General features: G+C 43.7%; 1 protein-coding gene across 6 annotated transcripts in view; it reads right to left on the reverse strand.

Annotated features, from left to right (window-relative positions):
- CTDSPL (CTD small phosphatase like) overlaps positions 1–2,993 on the reverse strand; it is an 86,355-nt gene extending 83,362 nt beyond the window's left edge. Inside the window, exon 1 of one of the 6 annotated variants that reach the window (XM_054817807.1) lies at positions 2,482–2,978. In XM_054817807.1, the coding sequence (XP_054673782.1) occupies positions 2,482–2,557 (76 nt within the window). In that variant the 5' untranslated portion in view covers positions 2,558–2,978. Of the gene's footprint in view, positions 1–2,481 lie in introns of all 6 variants that reach the window. The other 5 variants (XM_054817804.1, XM_054817817.1, XM_054817816.1 and 2 more) reach the window with 5 other exon arrangements.
- Between the last annotated feature and the right edge of the window lie 21,442 nt (positions 2,994–24,435).

Here is a 24,435-nt window from a genome sequence, read left to right on the forward strand (position 1 = left end):
AGCCAAATGCTAAACTCGGAGGAAAAATCAGGTTTTCATTAAACTGGACAGGCTTTGCTCACCCAGTCCCGTGCTGTTGTAATTCACTGTATTACAAAATTTCAGAAGATAGGCTCGGGTGATTCTTGTATTCATTAAGTAAAGAGTTAATTCATTACGCCTTAACATACTTGTTAGCCATTTTGTACCAATACATTCAGTTCAATCTGAATTAGCAGCGAAGACTCACTTTAAACATCAGTCTCTCACTAAGACCCTATCTGTATGCACCATCTCAGCTTCAGGCTCTCTCGTAACTCACTGGACCTAAAGGCTTTGCTAAAACTGTTAAGAAATCTAACAGAAAATTGGATGACGCGATATGCAACCATGCAAGGAAGGTAGGTAGCACAACGGGTTTTCGCAAGCTCCGTACCTCGAGCAGTGGGAGAACCTGTAGCGGACGAAGTAAGAGCAAGCAGTCCTCTCCTTCCAGAGCCCAGGACAGACAGACCTGCAATTCTTTTTCTGCAAAAGTTGCTCTGGCATGATTTGAGAGTCTCACCACAGAGCATATAGTCAATCCAAAGCATGCACTTTAACCAGGTTTAAAAAAAAAAAAATATAGAAAAAACATTAATCCACCTCCTATATTAAGATCGTGCTGAAGTTTCCTCTTGTCTCAAACTCTAGCCACCCTCCTTCCAGTCTCCCCAGCCCACCCTTGCTAACGCGCAGCCTGAAAAGCCCCTGCTATGCAATTAAGATCATCGTGATTTTTCTGCCAAAGACAAACCAATAGCAAGAACACAATGCATATTATGCAAGTTACTGCATAGTTATGCAAGTTATATGCATATTTTCGCTACGCAGCGTAGCTCACTGCACGGAGGACTCTGAAGACACTTGTTTGATGTGGATGCTTGCTCTTATTTTGAGCTGTCAAATTTTCCTCTACTTGTCTCAACTGGTTTTTTTTACAGTAAAATTTCAAGCAGCTGCTAACAATATTAATGCAACTCTTCCAATACGTACAATAATATGGGCCACTAAGACCATAAACAACATCTGAGCACAGTATAATGTAAGTCTACTCCAAACCAGGTTTTAGGAGACATTGTAGGCAGAGCACCGGCACCTTATTTACTGTAGAGACCCCATGCTCAACACTGCCAAATCGAGGAAAACATCCAAAATCCCTTGAGACAAACAAGGCCTCACAGTGGAAGTAACACTTCACAAGCGACATGAATTAGACAGTTATGTGAGCACTCCTATACCAAACCAAAAAATAATTTTTCGTTCAAACACCCCCAACCTGATTTTTTTTTTTTTTTAAATCTACCTCCATACTTCTTCTGCAGTCAGCATTGGTGAGACGAGAAGACAGAGATTTCACCTACAGCCTTTCATTCGAAAGTACCAGGGAGCAACTCCTCCAATGACACAGGACCCCTCACTCTTTACAACAGCAGCCACACAAAAAGGGAAGCTTTCTGGATACTGAAAGCCTCGATTTTAGAGGGAGATATATCCATTTACCATTATCAGAAGACCACTCAGAGGTCTACTACGATACCTACTAAGCAACATCACCACACGCTCTATTTCTAATTTCTGTCATTTCTCCCCTTTTTACCAGCACTGCCTGTAACAAAGCATAAACTCGAAATACAAATAACTTCCAAAAATCCACGAGCAATCAGACAACTCCCCAGAACTCGAATCCCGTTGCTTACCCCTACCCTTCTCATTGCCAGCTGCAAGGACACAACCACTTACAGACCCAGACCCCTCCAAGCTTCCAAAAGGAAACAAGGTTAAGGTCAATCATCAATGTCTAGACTTTTGAGGAGAAGCAGCTCCTTTGGCCAGGGCTGATTCATCTTATTTTGGACTAAAACACAACCTAAGTGTGATGGCTTACGCAAGCAACAACTATTTATCTACAGAGTAAATAGAGCCTGCTTTTAAAAGTAGCCCATGTTTCTTTTGGAGACGCACAAGTATCTTCCAACAACCAAACTGAAAGCTATGCAGATTCTTAAATTTGAGGCAGGGAGAAAGAGAGGAAAGCAGAGAGAAATCAGGACTATTATTTTTTTTTCCAAAAAATGGGAGGAAAAGAATTAAGATCTTTACAGCTGAGATTTCAAAACCTTCCAACACATCCAGCACAAGTATCCTTTCCCTGGAGCACGGTACTAACTGCAAAGTGACAACCTTGCAAAGTTACCTCGCTGACCCTCAAGGAACAAGAGCATTTTATTTAAATAACTGCTGATTAAACTCAGGATTTAAACACTGTAACAAGTTCTCAGCTGTATCCAGCAAGCAGTTGCAGAGACAAAAAAAAAACCAACCCCAACAAGCCCTCCTCTATTCCCAGCAGCCTAGAGAGAGGATTATACGGTCGCTGAAGCGTGCGTTTTTAAGCAGCGATTTCCAGAAAAAAAACCACCCAAACACCACAAACATGGAGAAAGAGAGAAGGCAGCTCACCTTTATCCTGAGTGCAGGACAGGATCTCCTCCTCTTTGGGGTTAGTCACCTGGGTGATAATGGACGGGTTGTCCATGGAAACAGAGTGAGATTTCACCTGGCTATTTCCCTCCCAGAGGCAGGCTTGTGTGCGGGGGGGGTGGGTTTGTTTGTTTAAAAATCAATATGTAGATTTGTATTTAAAAACAACATCAACGAAAAAACAACAACCAAAAAAAGCCCAACTCCTCCAAGAGCGAAGCCAAGCTGGGCTGGGGGGGGGGGGGGAGGGGAAGGGAAGGGGGGAGCACCGCGCACAGGGGCCCCTCCGGTAGCGCTGCCACCGCCGCCTCCTCCAGGCGCCAATTCTCCACGGAGGAGGGGGGGTGCGGAGGCCAATCAACCCCCCCCTTAAAAAAACCCAAATAATTAATCCACTTCTCCCTTCCGGAAAGCCCTCCGCAGCGTTCCCCCCTGAGCCCCCGCCGGAGCAGCAGCCGCCGCCGCTTCCCGAGGCGGGGGAAGTGCCCCCGGCCCCTCCGCGCCGCGCCTCCCCCCGCGGCGAGCCCCCGCCTCACACCGCCCCCCTCATCCACCTGAGCCGCCCCGCGGGGCCTCCCCCGAGCGCGTCCCTCGGCACAGCCCCCCGCTCCCTACATACCCCCCCCGCCGCCGCCGCCCTCCTTCGCGCTTATCTCATCCCCGCGCCCCCCCCCCCTCCCCAGCCCCGGCCCCCCTCACACCTCCGCCCCGGCCCTCCCTCCCCCCCCCCCCCCCCTTCCCGCGGGCAGCGCTGCGGGCTCGGCGGAGCGACGCCGGGCCGCCCCCTCCTCCTCCTCTTCCTCCTCCTCCTCCCCCCTTTCCCGGGTCACGGGCCGCGGCCGTGCGCGGGCGAGGAGGGAAGCGCGGTGCGAGGGGAGGAAGGGAGGGGAAAGGGGCCGAGCCGAACCGAGCCGCGCTGCACGCCCCGGCCGCGCTCCCCGCGCTGCGCCACAGCCCGCCGCCGCCGCGCTCGCAGCCTGTCAGCCCGCCCGGCGCGGCCCGCGCCCCGCCCCGCTCCGCCCCGCCCCCGCGGGACGCTCCAACATGGAGGTGGGGAGCGGGCAGCGCCCGGGCCCCGCTGCGCGGTAAACAAGGGGGCGGGGCCTCGGGGGGCGGGGCTACGGCGGGATGGGGACGGGGGCGGGGCGAGGCGCCGGTGGAGATGGCGCGGGAGGGGGCGGCTTTTGTTATTGCGTACAAAAGGCTTTTCTCTTCGCGGCGAGGAGGGGCGGGGCCACAGGCGGGGCGGGGTCACGGCGGGGGCGGGGCCAGAGCTCATTTGAGGGGGCCCTCGGGGCTATGAGGCGTCGGGGGGGCGGGCGGGCAGGGGTTTGGGCGCCATTTCCCCCTCAGGGCTGCCTCGAGTCGGCGCTGGGCTTGAGCCGGGCCGCTTTCCTTCGGGAGCGGGTGTCAGTGGTCTGGGAGGGAGATGTGATCGTTGAAATTCTTTTTACAGGTGGCCGTGAAATGTTTTTCGGGGGTGTGTAACTAGAAGGTACCGAGGGCAGTCTTGGCAGCTTCTCTCAGAGAAAATACACTTTTTTTTTTTCTTTTTTTTCCTAGAGCATCTTATAAAGGCATATCTGAGTCTCCAGGAATTCCCAATGCTGCTGGTGGCTGGGAGCGTTCATCAGGAGGTGGGCTGTGGTGTGGGTGCCCTCCTCAAGTACCTGCAGTTAGCCAGGGGCTTGGGCATGATGGGGGGGAGGTATAATAATGGCTTTTGTGTGGGACTGTCAGTGTAAAATTAAAAAAAGCAAGTCTTCAAGAAAGCATGCTGGTGTACTTAATGTAAATAAGGAAACCTTTTTCTGCTAAAAAAATAAACTTCTCATGTATATATGAGCCTCTATTGCAACCTTGCTACAAAAAGGACAGATACTATTTTAAATTCCATTAACTAATTGGGGTAAATTCTTCTATAGCTGGCATAGACCCAGGCAACATGAATTTTAGTAATACTGGTTATGACTATCGTATTTTGCCCTAAAACTGAAAGCTACTGCTTGTGTGCATTTTTTAAATATACATATATAAATATGTATGTAGCTCTGAACAATTTTACTTAATGTTAGCAAAAATATGGCATTCCAACTGCAAAGCTAGGCTGCAGAAATGACCATGGTGTTTAATTCCAGCAACAGCAGCAGTTCTCGTTGCATCGCTTTACTGTAAAGGGAGACTATGGGCCCAGCCTTGAGGAATTTTTAGTCTGTGATAGGACCACATCTGCTTTCTGGGGAAAATTACTTAAAGCTCAGGGGCCTTGTTGCACTCTTAGTGAGTGTATTCCTACAGTCAGCATGTTTAAACACTTTGCTGTGAGTCTTCAACTTGCTGCATTTGTTTAATGTAGAAAAAGTTGTTCCAAATCTATCTGTGTTTTCTCTCACAAAACTAATGCTCCCTAAGCAGCAGTACATGCGGAGATACCAGTATTGCAGGTTTCTGGGACTTGAATTTTAGGTTTGCCCATTGTACTCTTATGACAAACACTTGCACAGGGAATGAGTGCAATGCCACTGCTTGCATTGCATCCAATTGTGCAAGTCTCAACCTGCTGATTAGCTTTGGCTTCTCAAGACAAGAGTCTTGCAGTTGCAAACAGTCCCTTACAGGTTAGATGGGGCACAGATGAATAGAAGTTAGTACATGTTGGCTGATGGGATTAGTCCTATTACCTGTAAAAGTTGAGAATTCCTGCTCCTAAGCTATTATGAAGCTTTATCACAGCACTAGCTATGTTGTAATCCAGCAAGTTCTTGATCTTTTACCCTCCCAGGCACTGGAGGCATTTTTAATTATCTGAGGGTTAATTTGCATAGAAGCTTTTGCTGAAATAATAAATTCATACCTCTGTTATTATTGGGTATGAGTTTCTGTATCAACATTTATATTTGGATGAAACAAAAGTAGCTTCTTACTAGCATGAAGACAAAGGGGTTTCTTTGTTAGGGAGTCATCCGGCACTAAAACATCTTCCACTTCTTTGCAGGGAAAGGGCAATTACAATGTGTGATAGGAGAACATGTGCTCCAATACATCTTTCCTATGTAGGGATGAGGAGATCCAAACATGTTGTCTGATGAAAAGCATGTTTTGCAAGGCTTGATAAATATGATATTTGCCTTGAGCCAATGTATTATGTATGTTTTAAATGTTGGTAAGATTGTTTTTTGCAACTTGCGTTGTAATACTCCAGTTGAACAGCTAGCTGTTTATTCATCTTATTAAGGAATTTGGTACTTGCTTCAGTTTAGAGGGGGGAAAACTGCTGGTTTTGGTGATGGATAACGTGGAAGTAGGTTGAGAGAACATCCCAGGAGGGGGTATCTCTCCCAGTGCTTGTCCCTTTGCCACTGTCATACAGTAGCACGACACCTTCCAGCCTAAGGTGAAGAGCAGAAAAGCCAGATACCAACAGCACAGTGGGAGCTGGAGAAAGTCCATGAGCAGAGCAGTGTTAAGCAGAATGGAAGTTTAGGAAGCTCAGCTGTATTTGTCCTGGCAGCACTGCTGTAACACAGGAAACCGGTTGTTCAGCCTCTCCCACCCCCCTCACTCCCATTCCTGTACTGGTTATGAGACAGGTGTAATGAAATCAAGACCATTCTGTGTTGTTTCCTTTCTGCTTTTACTTTAGAGACACTCTGAAGTGTGTACCGTATCTTCTGTCTGTGTTTCTTTATATGCTACAAGAACTAAATCCTAAATAATCCTGTGGAACAAGTGAATGGTTTCCTCTCCGTGTTACAGATAGGAGGTGGAGGCACAGACAGAACAATTCTTTGCAGGAAATTGCAGTACAAGCTTGTAGGAGATCCAGATTTTCATCACGACTCCTGACATTTGTCCTTGCCACTAAAACGTGTCCCCCTTTCAATGCCATAGGATGTTTTATAATAGGGGGGACAATGTTTTTTAGCAGAACTGTTCTACATTAAAAGGAAGCATTTATTTTCATTGATATCAGCTCTGTGAAGGCTTGACCCTGGGCCCACAATGGGAGTTTTATCCTTGACTTTAATGGAAGAACAATCAAGGTCTCATGATATTACATCCTAAAGAAAGGAAAATAGTGCAGTTTGTATCAATAAGATAAATGTTTCATAGTTAGTGTAAGTCGCTATATTCTTGCAATAAATGGTTTATTAGATTGATTAAATGTCTTAACTTCACTTCAGCTATTAATCAGTTTTGGCAGCTGTTTATTGCTTTGTATACTTTGAAGTAACGGAGATTATCCCTTAATTATCTCATTGCAGTTCATTCATTGTTTCCTAAATAGTGCCATTACAATGGTAAATTGCAACAGTAAAACAGTGTCAATACAAAGTTATGGAGTTCCTATTTTATGATGCATTCATAAAGTTAATGCAATCTACTTAAAATGTAGCTGTGATTTCAGTGCGGTGACCTATTTGATATGGCATAAGAGATTTTGATGAGAAAACAGTAGAGCATTAAGTGTGCTGGGACTCTGCTTTCACCAAACTAAAACATAGTATATTCCCTGTTGGAGTGTATGTGCATATCAGAATTTATTAAACTAGTACTTATTTGATTACTTTTGATTTCACCAAATGCTGTGAATTCCAAAGATTTTGTGCCTTTGAATAGAGTGTGTTTTTCTTTTTGTCTGTGCAAAAAGAAATGGGAAAACTCTAAGCAATACTATCACTTAGAGGTTACTATTGTCATTCCACAGAAGAATAAGAGAGTACCAAAAACATCAGAAGAAAATGACTGCTTTTAGTATTATCTTCAGCTCTGGCAGCAATTCATAAAGTAGCAGTTGCATAACAATTTCCGTTCTAAGTCCCTTTTTCAGTCAACTGTAACCATACCTAACTTTAACATTATGAGTTGTCTGTTTCAGGCTGAGTTGTTTCGGAGGAATCAGTATTACTGTCAAGCCAAGAAAGATTCATGAAACCCACTTTCAAAAACTGTAACATAAATTGTCTTCCTTCTTGCTCCCCAAGAAAAGGGTGGGGTTCTTTTTTCAAAAAGAATGCTGCGAATTTTTGGTCCTTGGTGGGTTTTTTTTTTAAATTCTAGCAGAAAATGTAGGTCCTTGGTTAAACTAGTGCCGAAGATAAGGTGAACGGGGTTTTTACTAGCAGTAGAAATTTTTGTTCAATCCCAAATTCCTATAGACTTGTAATTCAGAAACTTTAATCAAGGAACCCAAGTAAGATGAGGCCTGCTCGTGCCTGATGCTGGGCACCCACATGCGAGATGATGCCTGAAAAGCGCCCAACCTGATGTGAAACAAAGGTGTAATTAAAATGCCTGGCCTTAATTTTGGTGCTGGGTTGAATTCAACTGGTGACCAACAGGCAGAAGGCTCTGTAGAGCTCATCACCTGGTGGCCTATGAGTCACATATCCAGTCCTCCCTAATTGCAAATGATATGCCTTTGCAAGCGAGCCTGCTTTTTGTAGCAAGGAAACAAGTCATGTTCCAGTCTTTGAAAGACTGGTGAAGTCTCCTGTTCACTGGGTGTGCTAGTTGCATCTTCTGCTTCATATGTCAAGTTTGAATGGTTTCCTACTGCCCTAAGGTGCTCATCGACGTCTTAGAACTGGGGGTGAGCTGCACCAGAATTCCTCTGGCAGTGACATTAGCCTAAGTAATTTGGCCTGAACCAGATTAGGACTTACTCAGAATCTTTCAGACTACAGAAGCAATACCACAGGGCCCAAACAGCCATTTAGGAGGCAGCAGCAACTTCAAGTAGCGTAGTTGCTTGCCTGTCTGCAGCCTTAGACCGTATCCGTGTATAACTTTATGCTGTTGGTCAGAGATGAGAGGTGGGAATTCTGTGTCATGAAGGGACCACAGTGGAGACATGGCAACAGTAGCAGGATTTCACTTTTGATAGTAATTCTGTTTTCCTTGAGCACAGCAGTGGAGTAAGATAAAATTGGCGTTGCCCTTACCTGGTTACCCATGGTGAGTGCTCAGTTCTCCTGAATACTCCTGCAGCATTCCTACTGATACAGCTGTAGAGGCTCAGTTTCCATTTCAGTTTTACTGGTTGTCAGGTAGTTTATCTGTGAAACAGATATAATAACAGCTAATCTCATGTTATGGTTCTGTGGCTGTTTATAACTCCTATTAATAGCAACTGTGGAAAGCCTGGGAGTAGATTTTATAGGGCACTGGGGTAACCAGTTACTGCACATTCCCCTGAGGCTATGTAGCATCAAGTGTAGCAGCTTGTCCTTTCCAGACTAGGTCATGATCATCTTAACTCTGGCATTCCTCATCTTTTGGGGATTTGACTTTGCGCTCTTGATATTCTTTCTGAGACATGATTGATAAGCAATTGATTTTGCTCCATGGTTTATACTTGCAAATGTCCCAACTGATTTCCAAGAAGAGGCTCTGTAACTAAGCTCTAACCTGTGCAGCAGCTCAGGTGGGTATCTTCACAACACTTAAGTGATCTGCTGAATTGGCTGGACTTTCACTGGAGGGAAGTAGGATAAGTACATGATGTTTTGATAACTCTTAGAGGTTTATACTTTTAAATGCTTCTAAATGTTCTGAATTCTCATTTCAGTTGCTGGTACCCATTCTTAAAAAAACATGTATTTTATCCCCAAAATGTGGGAAATATTGATTTAATACTTGATTCATTGACCAACACAACCATTGTCACATATAAAACTTGCCTCCTTGAAACAGGACAGCAAATACCATTCTTACCGATAAATACATGATGGGATCGCTAAATTAATAAGAGCGACGGTAGATGCATGCCACTTTAGTGACGCAGTTATGCTTTCCCATTAAGCACAGTAAACATGGGAAGGTATTTGTCTACCGATTCTGGGGGAACCAGCTGATGAGCTGTGAGAAAGTCCTGGCTTTGTGGATGATGGAATGGGATAAGAAAGGCATGACAAAGGCCTGAAACAGCCCTCAGCAAGGACTTCGGGTCATGTTGACACACTGAAGTGGTAATTTATTCTAGGAGTCACTACTGAAATCATCAGTATGAGCTATGAAGTAAAGCAATAGTATGAATAAAGGCAATAGAGTTTGGCCTAATTGAGAAACAGAAAAGGAGGAGTGAGGAACACGAAAGGTCTTGTAAGCGCGATGTCCTGCCATCTGAGTCAACTGATAGTCATGGTAAGTAGCCATCTAATTTTGTTTTAAAAGGGCTTCTCAGAAGAAAAACCTGCTGACTGTTGGAAAAATAAAGTCAAAATGATTAAGAATTGCAATGAGAAATTCTAGTCAGTGCCTAATTTTATGCCATTCATTTCAAATTGCATAAATGGTAACTTAGCTTTTGGCCTCATGCCTAGAAGATCACCTGAGAACACATCGTTGCATCATCATTGAAAGTCTATTGGCCTTCTGTTTTAATTATGGGCTGGCTTTGGAAAGTGAAGTGGCTTGATTGGTTAAGGCTGATGCTAGACCTAACTAGCAGTGAATGACTACCACAAAAAATGCAAGCATGAAAACCACAAACTCTTTTTGAAGTCTTTGGAGCTATGCTTACTTGCCACTCTGACCATTTGTTTGATTGAAATTTTGTTCACACGGCTGCTAGTGGAACATAAGAGCGTCAAGAATGTGAAAGAGTGTTTCTCATGTGGTGGGGTGGTCTGTGTGGCTGGAAGTAGAGAAATCAAAGTGGGTTGGCTTGAGTGAGGGAAAGAGGAGAGAGTATCTGCAGACGTAATGAAAGGGAGCCTTAGGCACATATGAATTCTGTACACAAGCTATGAGGGGGAAGGGTAGATGGAGGAAGTGGTAAGGCAGAGGAAAGGAAAATGAACCACAGAAAGTAGGAAATCCTTAAGGAGAAGCTCCTAAGAACTCTCAGCCTTTCAATCCTAGTGCCTTTCCCCTGGAGAATTTCCTAGCAGGACATTTCAAATGTGAGGTGATCTTCAGCACCTGGTTGCTGGAGAGCTGCAAAGAAATGCGACAGCATTTGTTGAGGAAAGGAGCTTTAGATATTGGAAAAGCAGAGCTAATTTAAAGGAGGCTGTGTGGGGGAATAGTATTGTTCTCTTCTCCAGTTGTTCCTTCTGCTGCCTGTGTAATGAAACGGAGGCTAGTGGGCACCAGGAGCTCCACAGAACTTTGCTTTCCTGAATATGCAAAGCTATGGAGGTGCTGCTGCTTGGCTGGTTCCTGGCGACTCCTAAAGCAGGAGACACTGGCCATCCCCACATAGTTTGGAGTAATATCCTACACTTTTCACTGTAGAATTTGCATTCCAGTAAAAGGGCCATGAAATAGGTACTCTGATAAATATCTACTAGTAACAGAAGGTTCTAAACATCAGGAAGATGTGCTTATGTAGGACAACCAGTATGAAATTGAGGTTAATAAAAATAATTGATGGTGAGATCAAGATAACTCAATCTTGTGAAAATTAGTCTCCTTGTGCTGGATTCTTTACAAAAAGTAGTAGGAAGTGACCCATAGCCTAAAGATTTACAGTTTAAGTGTAAAAGGAAATATAATTTTGTGTGGAAAACCAAAGCATAGAAAGGGTAATTCAACTGAGATTACATAGGCAGTTTCTGGCAGGGTTGGGACTACCCAACCTGCTACCTCTCCAGTCTGAGATTGAAGCCACCCTTTAAGATCTTGAAAATCACCCCACTAAAGACACAGGAAGAAATACAGTGTGATAAGTTTACAAGGGCCTATAGCAATAGGACAAGGGGTAATGGCCTTAAGATGAAGGAAGGGAGATTTAGACTAGATATTAGGAAGAAATTCTTCCCTGTGAGGGTGGTGAGGCACTGGAACAGGTTGCCCAGAGAAGCTGTGGCTGCCCCATCCCTGGAAGTGTTCAAGGCCAGGTTGGATGGGGCTTTGGGCAATGTGGTCTAGTGGAGGGTGTCCCTGCCCATGGCAGGGGGGTTGGAACTGGATGATCTTTAAGGTCCCTTCCAACCCAAACTTTTCTATGATTCTATGAAGTTGCATGCTACTCCTGGAAGATAGGCAACGTCTGTAATTTCTGGTCCTACCACCCACCCCTCAAAAACAGAAGCACTGCGTGGCCCACTGGGATGCGGGAGCTCAGTCCTGTGAGCGGACACAAAGGACTCGCAGACCGTGTACTATTGCCTCACGCAACTGCAATGCAATGATTTGTTAAAAACATGTAAAGTGTAAAAATGTAGCTGATGCTATGTCAGAGAGTCACTGAGAAGCCTCTGCTTTATTTTTGGAGCTGCCATCCCAGCAGGGTGCCGCTGAACTGAATTCTCACATAAGCCGTTCCCAACTTGAAGCCTGTCCTAAGCCACCAAGTTAATGAGTGCCATTGCTGTCGCTTACAGCTAGCAAAGCCATGGCTGTACGTGGAAGCAAATAGATTGTAGCGCTTTTAGCTGAAGACATGTAGGCAGGCCTGCCGCAGCAACAGACTTCACGCAGTTGCAAAGCGTTGAGTGCTCTGGAGACTGATATGCCACGTTAATTCGATTAATGGTTCTTCGGCTTGATTGAAAGATCGACCCATGAAGTACAAATATCTCAAGCCAAACAATTTTTTTCTTGTCTGTTGTGGGTAAAGTATTCTGCATGTGATTGTCTACCAAATGTTCAGCTGAAACGTGCATCTTGATGTTCTCAGGTGATTTGCTCCAAGCTTCACTCGACAGCTATTCTACATTTCACTTTCTCTTGGGTCAGTAAATGAAACGTTTTCCTTGCGTACTTGCATTACGTTACATTGGGGAGAGAGATATGACTGGCTACAAGTGAAACTGGTGTTTAGAGACTACAATAAAACTGGAAAACAGTATCACAATGTGTTGGTCCAAGCATCATTTGTGATACTTTGCCCCCGGCTTGTCATCCTGCAGCTCTGTGTAGCAGAAGCGTACAGTGTTCCATTTGCATGCAGAGAAGACTTTGAACTGCCTGGTGTTTTGTGTGAATTTCCTCTTGGCTGAAGGCCCTGTGCAAGATCCATGCACCATTTAAGTTCTTTATGCATTAGCTTTTACCAGAATAGTTAAATAATTAAGACAGAGTGTTGGCCAATATATTGATAAATGAATTACTTGGCTTCCATTGGCTGCTATTTACGTGGCCATGTGGATTATTATTTGCAAGTATTCTTGCAGGTCCAACTACAAGTGGAAATGTCTGGGTCATGGAGTGATAGTACTTTTTGGGAGAGTTGGGTTTGACCTCACAGGGAACCCCCAGCTCTCTCCCTCAGGAGGAATTTGTGGCTGAGGGGTTGCGTTGTATTTGCAGACTGCCTGGGCCTGAGACAAAACCAAGGAGCAGCTGTAGGACACCTGCTTGACCTGTACTGCTTTGATTTCGGGAAATTAAACTCTACCCCGTAGAGAAAGAGCTGAAATCCTGCTGCTTTTGGGAATGTTATTTCAATGTACTTGTTCAGTGAGTTGGCCTGGTAGTTTACAATTCAGAAACCCTAGAGCATTTGTGAATTGTGAGGGAAGTGCACTATTCATTATCTGTTGTCAGGCATTCATCATTCCAGTGTAAGCTTCAATCCTCTCATCAGGATGCAGAACATTACTTATGACCAGTCACAGGCCATGAATAATGGCTTAACGAAATGAACAGTTCTCTAACAATTCAGACTCATGTTTGTTAATCAAAACTATTCAGAGCCAGATTCTGGCACCCCCTCACACACCCTGAATAACACCTATCCCCAGTGCAGTCTCTTTGGTTTTAATTGCATTTATGGTTTAACAAACTAAGTTTTTTTAATCTGGCTGATTTCACCTAACTAGCTCACGGGAAAAGCTGGAGTTTGCCTCCAAAACCAAAATAAGTAGTTCTTGTCTCATTCTGCATTAGCACTTGCTGTACGAAACCACTTTGGCAGTGATGTCAAATCTGCATTTCTTTCCCTTAGCTCCATCAGATGGGATAGCCACACTGGCCAGCAGCTAAGCGCTGCCTAAAGCTGATCAATGATTTAAGTGTATCTTATTCTTTGTATGGGAAAAGTAAGTCAAGTGACACATTCTTTATGGGACCTTATGCACAGCAATAAAATAGCATGACCGTATTCATCCATGCGTAGGATTAGGCACTGTTCTAGTCAATCTCCCAGTTGAGGTTTCACACCAACAGCAGTTCTCTCCTGTATATTGCCAAACATACTTCAGGCTCCTGGAAAGTGGAATATATTGGTGTATTTGCAACCCAGTCCTCAAGTATTCTTCCACAAATGTTCAAAGCAGCTGGTAGCTCTAGCTCTCTTCCCCAGTCGTAGGAGGCTTCTTACATTTTTTTGCTATTCTGAACTGTGCCAAGGAAGCTGGTACTGTATTTCCAGAAGCAGGGATTAAGTTGGAACATTTCATTTACGGAGAGCTTTCTGGGTAGTGGTGGTAAGGTAAAGCCCTGGAAACACTCAACTGAATCTTTTATCTTCAGTACTATCTTTGCATTGTAAAGCACAGCCTTGGCTGTTGCTACACATATTGGGTAAGACCTCCAAGAGTGGTTCCCCAGCACTATTTTGGGGCACGGGACTACTAGCAGATGTGGAGGTGGTAGGATATGTCCAGGATCCTGGATGCATTCCTACTCCCTCTAGTATTCTTGGGCTGAGACTCCCAATGGAGACTCTCAGGGATGTAGTTACCAACTTCCATTGTGGTCAGACTCCTCTATGTGTTTGAACAGAACTCTGTATTTTATTTTACATATTCATCTGTAAAATCATTTTCAGTGCATAATCTTCCATAACCAGTTCTTCTTCCTTGGGATCATATTTTGGGAAAGAGTCACAGCAGTTTCACCCCTGGAATATGAATACATGTCAGCCCATTTGTATGGGTAAATCAGTGCTCAAAATGAGGAAGAAAAAACCCTCTAGATTCATGTCAGAGGATCTCTCTATCAGCAACAGCTGGTGCAGGGGAGGCACAGCTTGCTCTGGGTTTTTTTTCCAGCAGATTACGGTCTGAGGCACTAGCTGCAATGAGTGGGAAGGAGGAGCAGGGAAAAGAGGGAGAAAAAAGGCCCTCATCTAGAGAGAAGCCAGGAACACTTATCTCTCCCTCCTCTGTCTTGTCTTCACTGCCACCAGCTCTTCATCATCTCTTTCTGCCCTCGGGGCTATAAATGTGGGCATCTGTGGGGAATAACCAGATATATGGGTTTGTCTCCTCTTGGAAGTTTTCGGCAAATTTTCATTTTGGTCATTTCTTTTCTTCAGGCATTGTATGTTCTTTATTAGAGAAAAGCGAGGAAAAATGCAACCCAAACAATATTTCTGCATCTCCAGCAAAGTTTCTATTTTGATTTATTGAAAACTTGTCCAACCAGTTATTTATATTTTATTCGTGAAAGACTCAAAAAATTTCATCTGAAACAGATATTTCCATGGAAACGTCCATCTTTGATGAGATGTCATTCCTCAGATGTTTCAGCCGAAGAATTTTGTCAGTTCTGCCAGGAAAAAAAAAAGAAGCAGGGGGCAGAACAAACAAAGACCAAGCTCAAAGGAAAACATGCAATGCTTCAATTTAATGGGCTAAAATGTCAGCTGGTAAACTGCCATAAAGACAGAGAAGTCAACCAGTCAACCCGAGTCAATGGGGCTATGCTAATTTACACAGAGGATCTAGCCTTCGATTTTAGTAGAACCAGCCTAGCAAGCTGTTTCTCCACTTACCCATCCTCCTCCCTTTTTAATAAGCTCTCAGTCATACTTGGCCTATCCTTTAATAATTCACCCTTCTCTCCTCACGATCCTTCTTTCTTCTCTGGAGATAATGGGATGGCGTTTTCTGCTCGCAGCCCTCACAGAAATATCATAGACAGGTTAAACTCTGCAAGGCTGACTACTGGCTTCTAACATATCCCTTGTGCCTCTTTCTGCACTCTAATATCCATCTTCTGTTTGGTCTTTACTTAGCTGGTGCCAACTGACTTCAATGCTATTTGCTATATATTATGATATAGCGTATTGTGTTGTAATTTATAGATCCTGGAATATTGAAGTATTAAGCTCACAGAGCAATCAATTACTTTAATGGGAGTTGTGTGTGTCTGGCCGCAGTTCTGGAAAGCAGATCTATGAGATAGCTCTAGGACACAATCCAACTTCTGGACCAAGAGACTGCTCTACCGCAGAAGTTACTATTTCTTTCTTGCTTAGGGCCAAATAGGTATTTAAAACACAATTGGCAAGATGCACATTATTGTGTGCTTTTTTTTTGTTCTCACGTGTAACTACAGCATGAATGGCCATGTGTAACTGCTCAGTCCTATGTAACACGTAGCTGTATAAAATAAATGCTTGGTGATATCCAGTTCCAGAGCTGCAAGTTTCTTACCCCATTCCCTCGAAGCCAAGCTCCAAAGTACTGATTTTCTAAGACCCACCAGACTACTTTTCTTAATCTAGTTCTAGTTTCTTGGTGACCATGTCCTTTCCTCTCAGATACTTTGATCAAACAGAACAGGGAAGTGTTGATGCAGAAGAACTCCCTTGTAGACCTCAAAAGGCTCATGCTTTTTTTTTTTTTTTGAAGATCCTCATTGAAAAAGGAATGACACCTGATTGTCACCTGTAGAAGTAAATAGTTTTGAGAATGTAAGCCCCTATTGTCAGTGATGTATTTCAAATGCTTTGGTTCGTTGTACCTGGTCTTGTTCATGGGGAGGAGTGAAGACACAATGCAAAGTCTGAGATGTCTTCTCTCTTGATTTCTCAGAAGCATGTTGTGTGGAGCACTCCTTTTGCGCACCGTTTTCCAGAGTAGTCGAGATGCTGTTCGATTGCCCCAGGTACAGAGCCGGTAGCTGCATCTTCCAGAGAAATAAAAAGTAATGTGTGTGAATGGTTCCCTTACTGAAACCCTGTGGATTTTGTATTGATTAAATCGAGCTTTTTGAACAGTGGAAGTATGATTGATGTCATTTGAATTTCAGCTCGGCATCTTGATTGGCATTCTTGTTTAATGACTTTTCCTTATTTGTTAAATTTAATTGATGGTTACTGCATTTATTTCTAAAGAACATTGCTTTAATTAAAAAAAAAATCTCTGCGCTACGGAAATTAATATTCACCATCTATATGGCACAAAAGGGTATGTGGTGAACATAGAGGATAATTAGTAGCTGTAGGAGGAAAACTTAGGAGAAGGTGATTATGAATATGTAATAGAGGAAATAGACTACAAGGAAATTAAACCAAGAAATTTATGAGTGAATAATTGACCTCTGAGTAAATACGAGCATTCTCTCAACAGCCACTTAATGTGTTGTTACCCACTCAGTATTTCAGAACATTAACCATCCTTTTAACTAACCAGTTCTTTGCTATTGGCAACGACTCACTCTCTGGAGTTGTCTTCCTATTTTACAAGGTGATTGCTTACTGTATGCATAATGCTATAAATACACATGGTGCCAAAGCTTTGGAGTAGGTGGGAGAAAGGTCATAATCTGTTACATATGTGTAAATCTACCCTTAGCCAAAGGAAATAGTTGTGGGGACTGACTAAATCTGCTCCCAGAATTACGCTGTTATAAATGAGAGCAAACTTTTATCACTACTACCGAATTAGTACAGAACTCTTTCCACCATGAGGGCATCAGTCCAAAGCTGAGATTTTCGTTACTGGTGGTGAAGTTTCTAAAGTAATTTTTCAAAGTTTTCAAAGTTTCCATTTTCCCATAGATTTGGTGACTAGTTAGGAATTGTGACTTTAATGACGGTAGGCTAGAGATGTCAGCCTGTTCCCAAGAAAATCCCAATATCTTCCTATATGAGAGGCCTGGTAGATATGAGCAGATATGTTACCTGGAAAAGCGAAGCTGATAGCAGTTCTAATGGAGAGGCAGTTCCCAAGAAACATAGAGCTTCCATGAGTAAGGGCTAGGCCTTTAACCTGAATTGTGTAATGGAGTAAGTGGGGTCAAAGCTCCCTGAAGGAAGACTAGGTTCATATTTTGAGGATTCAGAAATCATAATGATAAAAAATAAGCGAAGTTTGTTCATTGGCAAACTTTTGTGTTATAATGGTCCATGGAGAATGAGGTATAATGGCTGTATATTGAGGATAAGGATTATGTTTTCATTCTAGAGAGACAAGTTATTCCTGCTGATTATGGACCAAGCACGTTGCTGAATTATTGCCAGTTTTACACCAATGAAACTGATAACAAAGATATGATATCAGTGGAGCTTTGTCTTTTCTCCTCCTTCCCATTAAATGCTGGTTAGCGTGCCAAACGTTTTGTACATTGTAGAATAGAGGTCAAGTAGTTATCTAGAAAATGTAATGATCAACTACAATACGTGACTGATTGAATCAGGTGAGTAGTGTGAAAGATGAGGTTCACTTGCTGGCCTTGGCCTCTTTGTTTGGCAAAGAGAGATAAGAAGACAAAGCTCAGTTTTATCAGAAGTTAACAAATGACTAAGTAGATGAGAATCTCAAACCAGCTCTTTATTTCATTGTGATCCAAGTAATTAATGAAGTATGCTTGGAGGTGGTAAAAGACCAAACATAATACCTTAGCTATCCTCCCCTCCATTGCTGCTGGAACATAGAGTGGTGCTGTTGGGAGGTACTGTCTATATCAGTGAAGACCAGGTAGAGCCTTTGGGTTTGAAGCTTCTTTAGTCTCCTTGGAAAGTCCTAATCTACATAACTGTAGTCTTCATGACTCCATACTTACAGTCCCAAGTCCCACCTTTGACTATCTTGCTGAAAGTCAACAAGTTTGGGGAGCTGAGATTATGAGCCATAGGAACAAAATCATAAGCTTACCCCAAAGGAAAGGCGTAGATGTGCTCCACTTCAGCACAGCTTTTACCAGCAATGAACAGTTTTCTTTCTTTCTGGGAAAAGGAGAACAACCTGTAATCTAAAAGCTAGTAGTCCAGAAAAAATCGATCCAGTCTTTTTTTCTTTTTTTTTTTTTTTGTGATGATGGGAAGGTATCTACAATAGTGAAACAAACAGTGTTGACCCCCTAGCATTTGCCTTCTATTTTTTCTGGTTATTAGAAAGATCCCTGGCACAATTTTTGGCCTAGGCCACCTAGCGCTGTCCAAACAGTCTCCAGTCACAGTTTGGAATTTCACATAGATGAAGGACCTTTCCCCATAGGCAGTTTGGATGAGGTTACTGTTTTCTGGAAGCTGAAGGACTTTGATAGTATGGACACAGCCCGACTGTGGTAGTTGGCCTCTGGACCATGAAATGCTCCTTGGCACAATTTAGTCGACTAGAAGAGGTGTAGCTGAAACTTGTCAGGCTGTATTCAGACACTCAGGGGAGATCCTTCCTCAGTTACCTCTTCAGCTAAGAATAGCTGATACAAGTTGTAAGAGTAAGAGGGAATGTATGAGATCTTTTACACAAATCATCCACATTAAAAATGACCAGACTATTGGGAAGATCTGACACCACTTGAATTGCAGTTTAGTACTTTCTGGAGCATTCTGGTTTTTTTTTTTGGAGGTTTTCAGTGTTTGTGGAAAATAGAGGACATGACGGAGAATTTGGATATGAGAATTGAGGGTGTTTTGAGCCTCTGTGGCTGTGCCCTGTTTCAAAACAAAGAAACAGCAGCAAAGACATAAAGGCCAAGTTCAAACTGGGCGCTAAGACTAACATGCAAAAGGAGGGAGCAACAGTGCAGACTCCAAGAAAGCATCCTTATGCACCTCTTCTTACAGGTAAACACTTACATATTGGTCTGAATAGGTGAACATGGGCTTACATGCTTTCTAGAGACGAGGACGGGGTCGTGCAGAACTGGAAATCTGATGCTGGATGAGTTTGATTCTGAAGTTCCTGAGAAGGAACTTCTGGGGAGGTGGATGTAGCTGTATGGGCAGGGAAGTTAGAAACTAGGTGGTTACAGAAATCAAAAGATGCAAAGACATTATCCGTATGAAGAGAACCGAAGGAGAAAAGGTTAGCCTTGTTTAATCAAGGTTAACGTTTTATAAGTGTTTAGATACTGTCTTAAATGTTCTGCATTCTAAATCAATGTTAAACATAGTGGTCCCATTTCATTTTTACTGGCACAAATGAGAAATAAACCTCTCTACTCGCTTGAGCTTCTGCTGCATGCAAGATCAAAATCAGAGCCAGAGGCATTTGGAGTTTGAAAGAAATGTTTTTGGTTTTGATGTCTATTTTTGCTGCCTCTATTTAGAGCAAACATAGCCAGAGCTGGAATTGAATACAGTGTCTCTGAAGAGGTGAATTATTCCCAGCCAATCTGTAGTGGCAGAAGTGTGGTACCTTATGGGCTTGAAATAGACCATCCTCATTAACCACATGTTGGGCCAAACGCCATTAATTCCTACAGCCCCTCAGGGCTGCATTTAGCCCATTATAACGAAGTGATAATATCGTTGGAAGCTATTTTTGTGCCTTGTACTGTAAGTTGGATACTACGATACAGTATAAACTAGGTAAAGCCAAGATATTTTAGGCTTTTTGGCATTAAGTAGTTTCTCAGTATTTGTCCATGCTTTTCTCAAGAGTTCCCAACAGTACTAATTAGCATACATTAATGATGGCTGAAATTCAGGGAGAACTAATGCAGCGAGAGTGTTGGGGGTACTTGTGGTGTCTTCAGAGCCATGACCTTCTGAAGGTGTTTGAAGAGAGCTGTGTGATGTGGTGGTACGTTGGTCGGTGATTGGTGGGACTTTACTAGCGGTAGTGACTGCAGGAGTACCAGTGATACGGAGTGAAGGAAAACTAGGCAAGACTCTAGGCGACTTTTCTACTGAAGTTTCTAGCGTGGCCCACCTAGGGCTGTTGAGTTGCATGTTGACTCATGCACATCTCCCCTTCTGGTCTACGTTATGTGGAAAACACTCAGGCTTTGCTGGTGTTGAGGCAGCTGTGTGATTTAGACTTTGAGTTGAGGAAAGAGTGGAGGTGGCAAGGTTGCTCATCTGACATCGTGAGTCCATCCTGAGACTAAAACAGATGGCCAGACCCCTTCCCACAAGGGACAGTGGGAAGCTAAGAAGCAGTTGACATACCCTGTCTATGTGCTACTTCTTAAGCCCTCCCCTCAATTTGTCTTTCCTTTGGTCACTTGTCTTGTGGTTTTTCGTCATCTTAAGATTCTGGTACATGTCTCATGAGCTCAGGAGTATCAGTCACTGCTGGGGTTCAGCAGCACAAATAGTATTCATCAAGTTCATATGAAAACTCCTCCCAAACATACAGAGTGTCTCCAAATCACGGTCCCTTTCTCCAGCTGAGGTGAAGCAGGTGAAGGTGGATGCCCTGCTGACATGTGACAGTTTGCCGCGACATTACGTGATGCCATTCTCCTGTGTTGTTATTCCCGTGGCAACAACAACAATCATTTGACACATCATCCTGCCTGACGCACGCCTGAGCTGCGCTGTGCTGGCATTAGCCGGCTTTACACCTGCTGGATAATTGCGCTTTCGCTAGCTTCAAGATCGGGCATGTGAGCTTCAGCCATTCTGAGAACAGCTTCACTGGAGCAAAAAATCCAGTTAAAGGGAGAAACGTAGCAGGCAGCGAGCTGCTGAGTCATTACACAGCCCTCCTCGGCTAGCCTTACCCCACCGCAGAGGATCAAAGGTGAGGTGACCTTGTGCATCGGAGGTGAGGCAAAGTCCTCTGCACGGGCTGGAATGTGCATTAGCTCTGGAATGTAGACAGGCAAACGCTGCCTCTATTAGCTGCTGTAGGCACGGGTCTAAAATCATCTGTGTCTAAGGGGAAAAAGATTTGTGTGTGTCCAAAGCCCAGGGAAGTCAGTGGAAAGACTCCCATCAGTTGTGAATCAGGTGGTAAGAGAGAGTATTCTTAGATCTGTTCTTCTGACCAGGATTGTGATTACTCTGGGTGATGTTTAGTTTTGGTCCACTCTGTTTTGAAGCTGGCTAAAGCTCCCGGAAAGCTTAGAAACCTCTCTTTAATTTGCTAAATAGGAAACCTGCATCTCATCCTGTAATTTCACAATTCTCATAATCTCCAAAGAAACATTAAAATAGGTCGTGTTTTAAAGATTACAGTTTCTTATGTCACCTCTAGCCCACTCTTTTTATTTCAGTGGGCTAAATATCAAGATTGTTATTTCTGTGTGTGTGTGAATCAGTGGTTCTGCACTTGCTGATTTCTATACCACTTTCTGGCCCAGATAATTAAACTAAGCAACCTTTGGACTACTTTAAGAGGGATTGTCTTGCAAGGCCTGTTTCTCTGGCTTGTCGTATGGATCCAAAACAACAAAGAGCTTGGTGCTGTTTGCCAGATCTCCTCCATTGCTCTGAAAGGTGTAGGACAGAGAACACAAAGGTAAAGATGAAAGCAGGACTCTTGTTTTCTGTTTAGATCCCTTGCTCTGATTTGGGCTCACAGGTGGTGCTGCAAGGTACAGACTGGTAAAATTCATCTCTCTTCATTTTAGACATCTGCAATGTGGACAATTACTTCTGAGTAGTCATCCTGGACCCCCTTTACAGTCCAGCAATTAACCTCATCCTAAAGTAGACATTTGCAAGATATTCCCTATTGGGTTATGCCCTAAAAGACTGGTTGTCTTCATGGACTCTAACAGGGTCTAGCAAATAAGCTGAGAGATAGACATCTACAGCTGAGGTATCCAGATTTGGTTAGAGAGCCTCAGAGTTACAGTCTAGTTTTCACTGGATCTCAGGATTTTAAAATCAAACCTCTATTCAGTCTATTTTCACTTCAGTTGGTCATCTCTGGAGATGGATTTGCCCTTTTTCCAAGATAGGATGTGAATATGGTCCCTAAAACATCTGCACATATGGCCTTTTGCAGAAATCGTGCTTTCATGAGTTCCTTGCCCTGGGGCATACCTCTCTTTCAAACTGTCCTCTAGGAAGTATTTTGTAACAGGGGAATCTGAGTGGAATGGTTGTTCTTCTTTCTATTACTACTTGGGAAACCACCAGCGACCAGAACAGCCATGAAGAAAAAAGCCACCAGGGCAGAAAGCCCAGGCGGGTTTCCCCTGGACAAAGCCCATCATGATGTCCTCGTGAGCCAGTCTACTTGCAGAACAGCAGAGCTGCGTCTGGATCATGCCTTATAACACACCGTGGGATCCTTAGGATGAAAGCAGCTATATAAACATTAAATATCTCTATTGATTATAAATGACACTGAAAGGGAAATGCGTGATTTAAAGAAGTGCCAGCTCTGGCCTCATAGCAGATAAACGGCACTGGGGCTGTTGGTCAACTGGTGCTATCCACTCTACACCACTCACGTTCAGACAAGCTGCAGGCGAAGGACATTATTTTTCTATTGACCCCACAAAGATCTGTGTGTTCCTATATGTCTTCCCTACAGAGATAAAGACACAGACACTGCTGACATGTTACACTCCTCTTATCTGGGGTGATTGTGCAATCCCACTGGTGTAAATCTCCTGCTTCCTAGCGTGAGGCAAGCAAGATCCACTGTTGCAAAGAGGGAGGGCGGTTTGGCACGGCACTGCCCCCCCAAAGCAAGAGGTGTGACTTGTCAGCAGGAAAATCATGGAAGCGATTATATGGAAGGTGACAAAAGGTTGGAAGTTAATGCAGGGACCTTCCAAGAAAGCACCATATAGTCTCCGCAGCAATTCTTCCTCTCGCCATATGTCTCATGTAAGGTAACAAGAGACTGACTTACTCGGCTGGGTAACCTTCCAAAAATCTGGGCAGAACTGTCATGCTGCAGGCTGCTGTTACGTGATCCATCTTTGGAAATACATCAGGAGCGCTTCCAAATCATGCATTTCCAAGTCCTGCCATCCTGAGGACTCTGGGAATGATTTTCATCTCACGCAGCTTCAGGGGAATGAACCAGACACCAAGTGCCACTTTAGGTGCCCCATGTTATCAGAGATGTCTACGTGAGGCTGGCAGATAGGAGATGGGGCCCGTGCGAGACCTGTGTCCTTCTTGAGTGGCAACTAGAAGCCAGGTGAGATGATACACCAGGGCATCTCAAAGGGCATGAGATGCCTGTATTTAGGCACCTGCATTCCTTCCTGTACATCTACACCCTCAGTGTGTCCATCAGAGCTGGTCACCCTGGGCTGTTTTTGCAGTCGGCGTAGACACACATGTGTTTTCAAGGTGTGGTTTAGCCAAACTGTTTTGGACATCTATTTCAGGAAGAGGTGAGTTTTGTGACTGCAAAGGGAACTCAAATATAGACATTTACATGCAATCAGATGAACCTCATCCTGGATCTGCTCTGTCTCGTGTTGACATAAGCTTAATACCAAGAAAACAGCAATCCACGGACCTGATTTTACTTGTAATTACAGCAGTGTTGATGAGATTAGATTCAGAACCACCATTTGGCAGTTGTCCCCCAAAGTAAGCTCTGACAGATATTCATTATGGTAATGTTTTCATGGCTCCTTGTGTAAAAACAAGAGTTTCAGTTAAGAGTTATTTGTTTGGATTCAAGCCAATTGCAAACGGTTTCAATTTTAACGGGGTGTCCCACGATGCTTTCAATTACAACGAGGTGAGTAAGAGATGTTTTGGTTTGCTGGCAATGCTGAAAGATAATTACACACATCTATATTGTTCCTGATCTAATAAAAAAGTTTCACTCAATCCCAGAGAAAACATTTCAGTTCGCTTTTAAGCACTTTTCACGTTAAGAAGAAAAACAGAGTGAAAGGAAATCTCTGAACAAAGAGACATTTCATAGTGAAATCCGTCTCAAGCAACTTATGTTTTTTAATTCTAAATGAATTCATTTGGCAAAACAGACAGAAATTCACGGTGTTGCTGCTTTTTTTTCATCAGAAAGAGCATTCAGCCCCCCAAAAAATACGCCCACGCTGTTGCAGCTGCAGTGTTCAAAAAGCCACAGGGCTTTGGACCTGGGACGGTCCCTGCAGGTTGGTGACAGCAGGTTAACAAAGGGCTCTTGG

This window comes from Grus americana, chromosome 2 (assembly GCF_028858705.1).
Source record: "Grus americana isolate bGruAme1 chromosome 2, bGruAme1.mat, whole genome shotgun sequence".
Lineage (NCBI taxonomy): Eukaryota > Metazoa > Chordata > Aves > Gruiformes > Gruidae > Grus > Grus americana.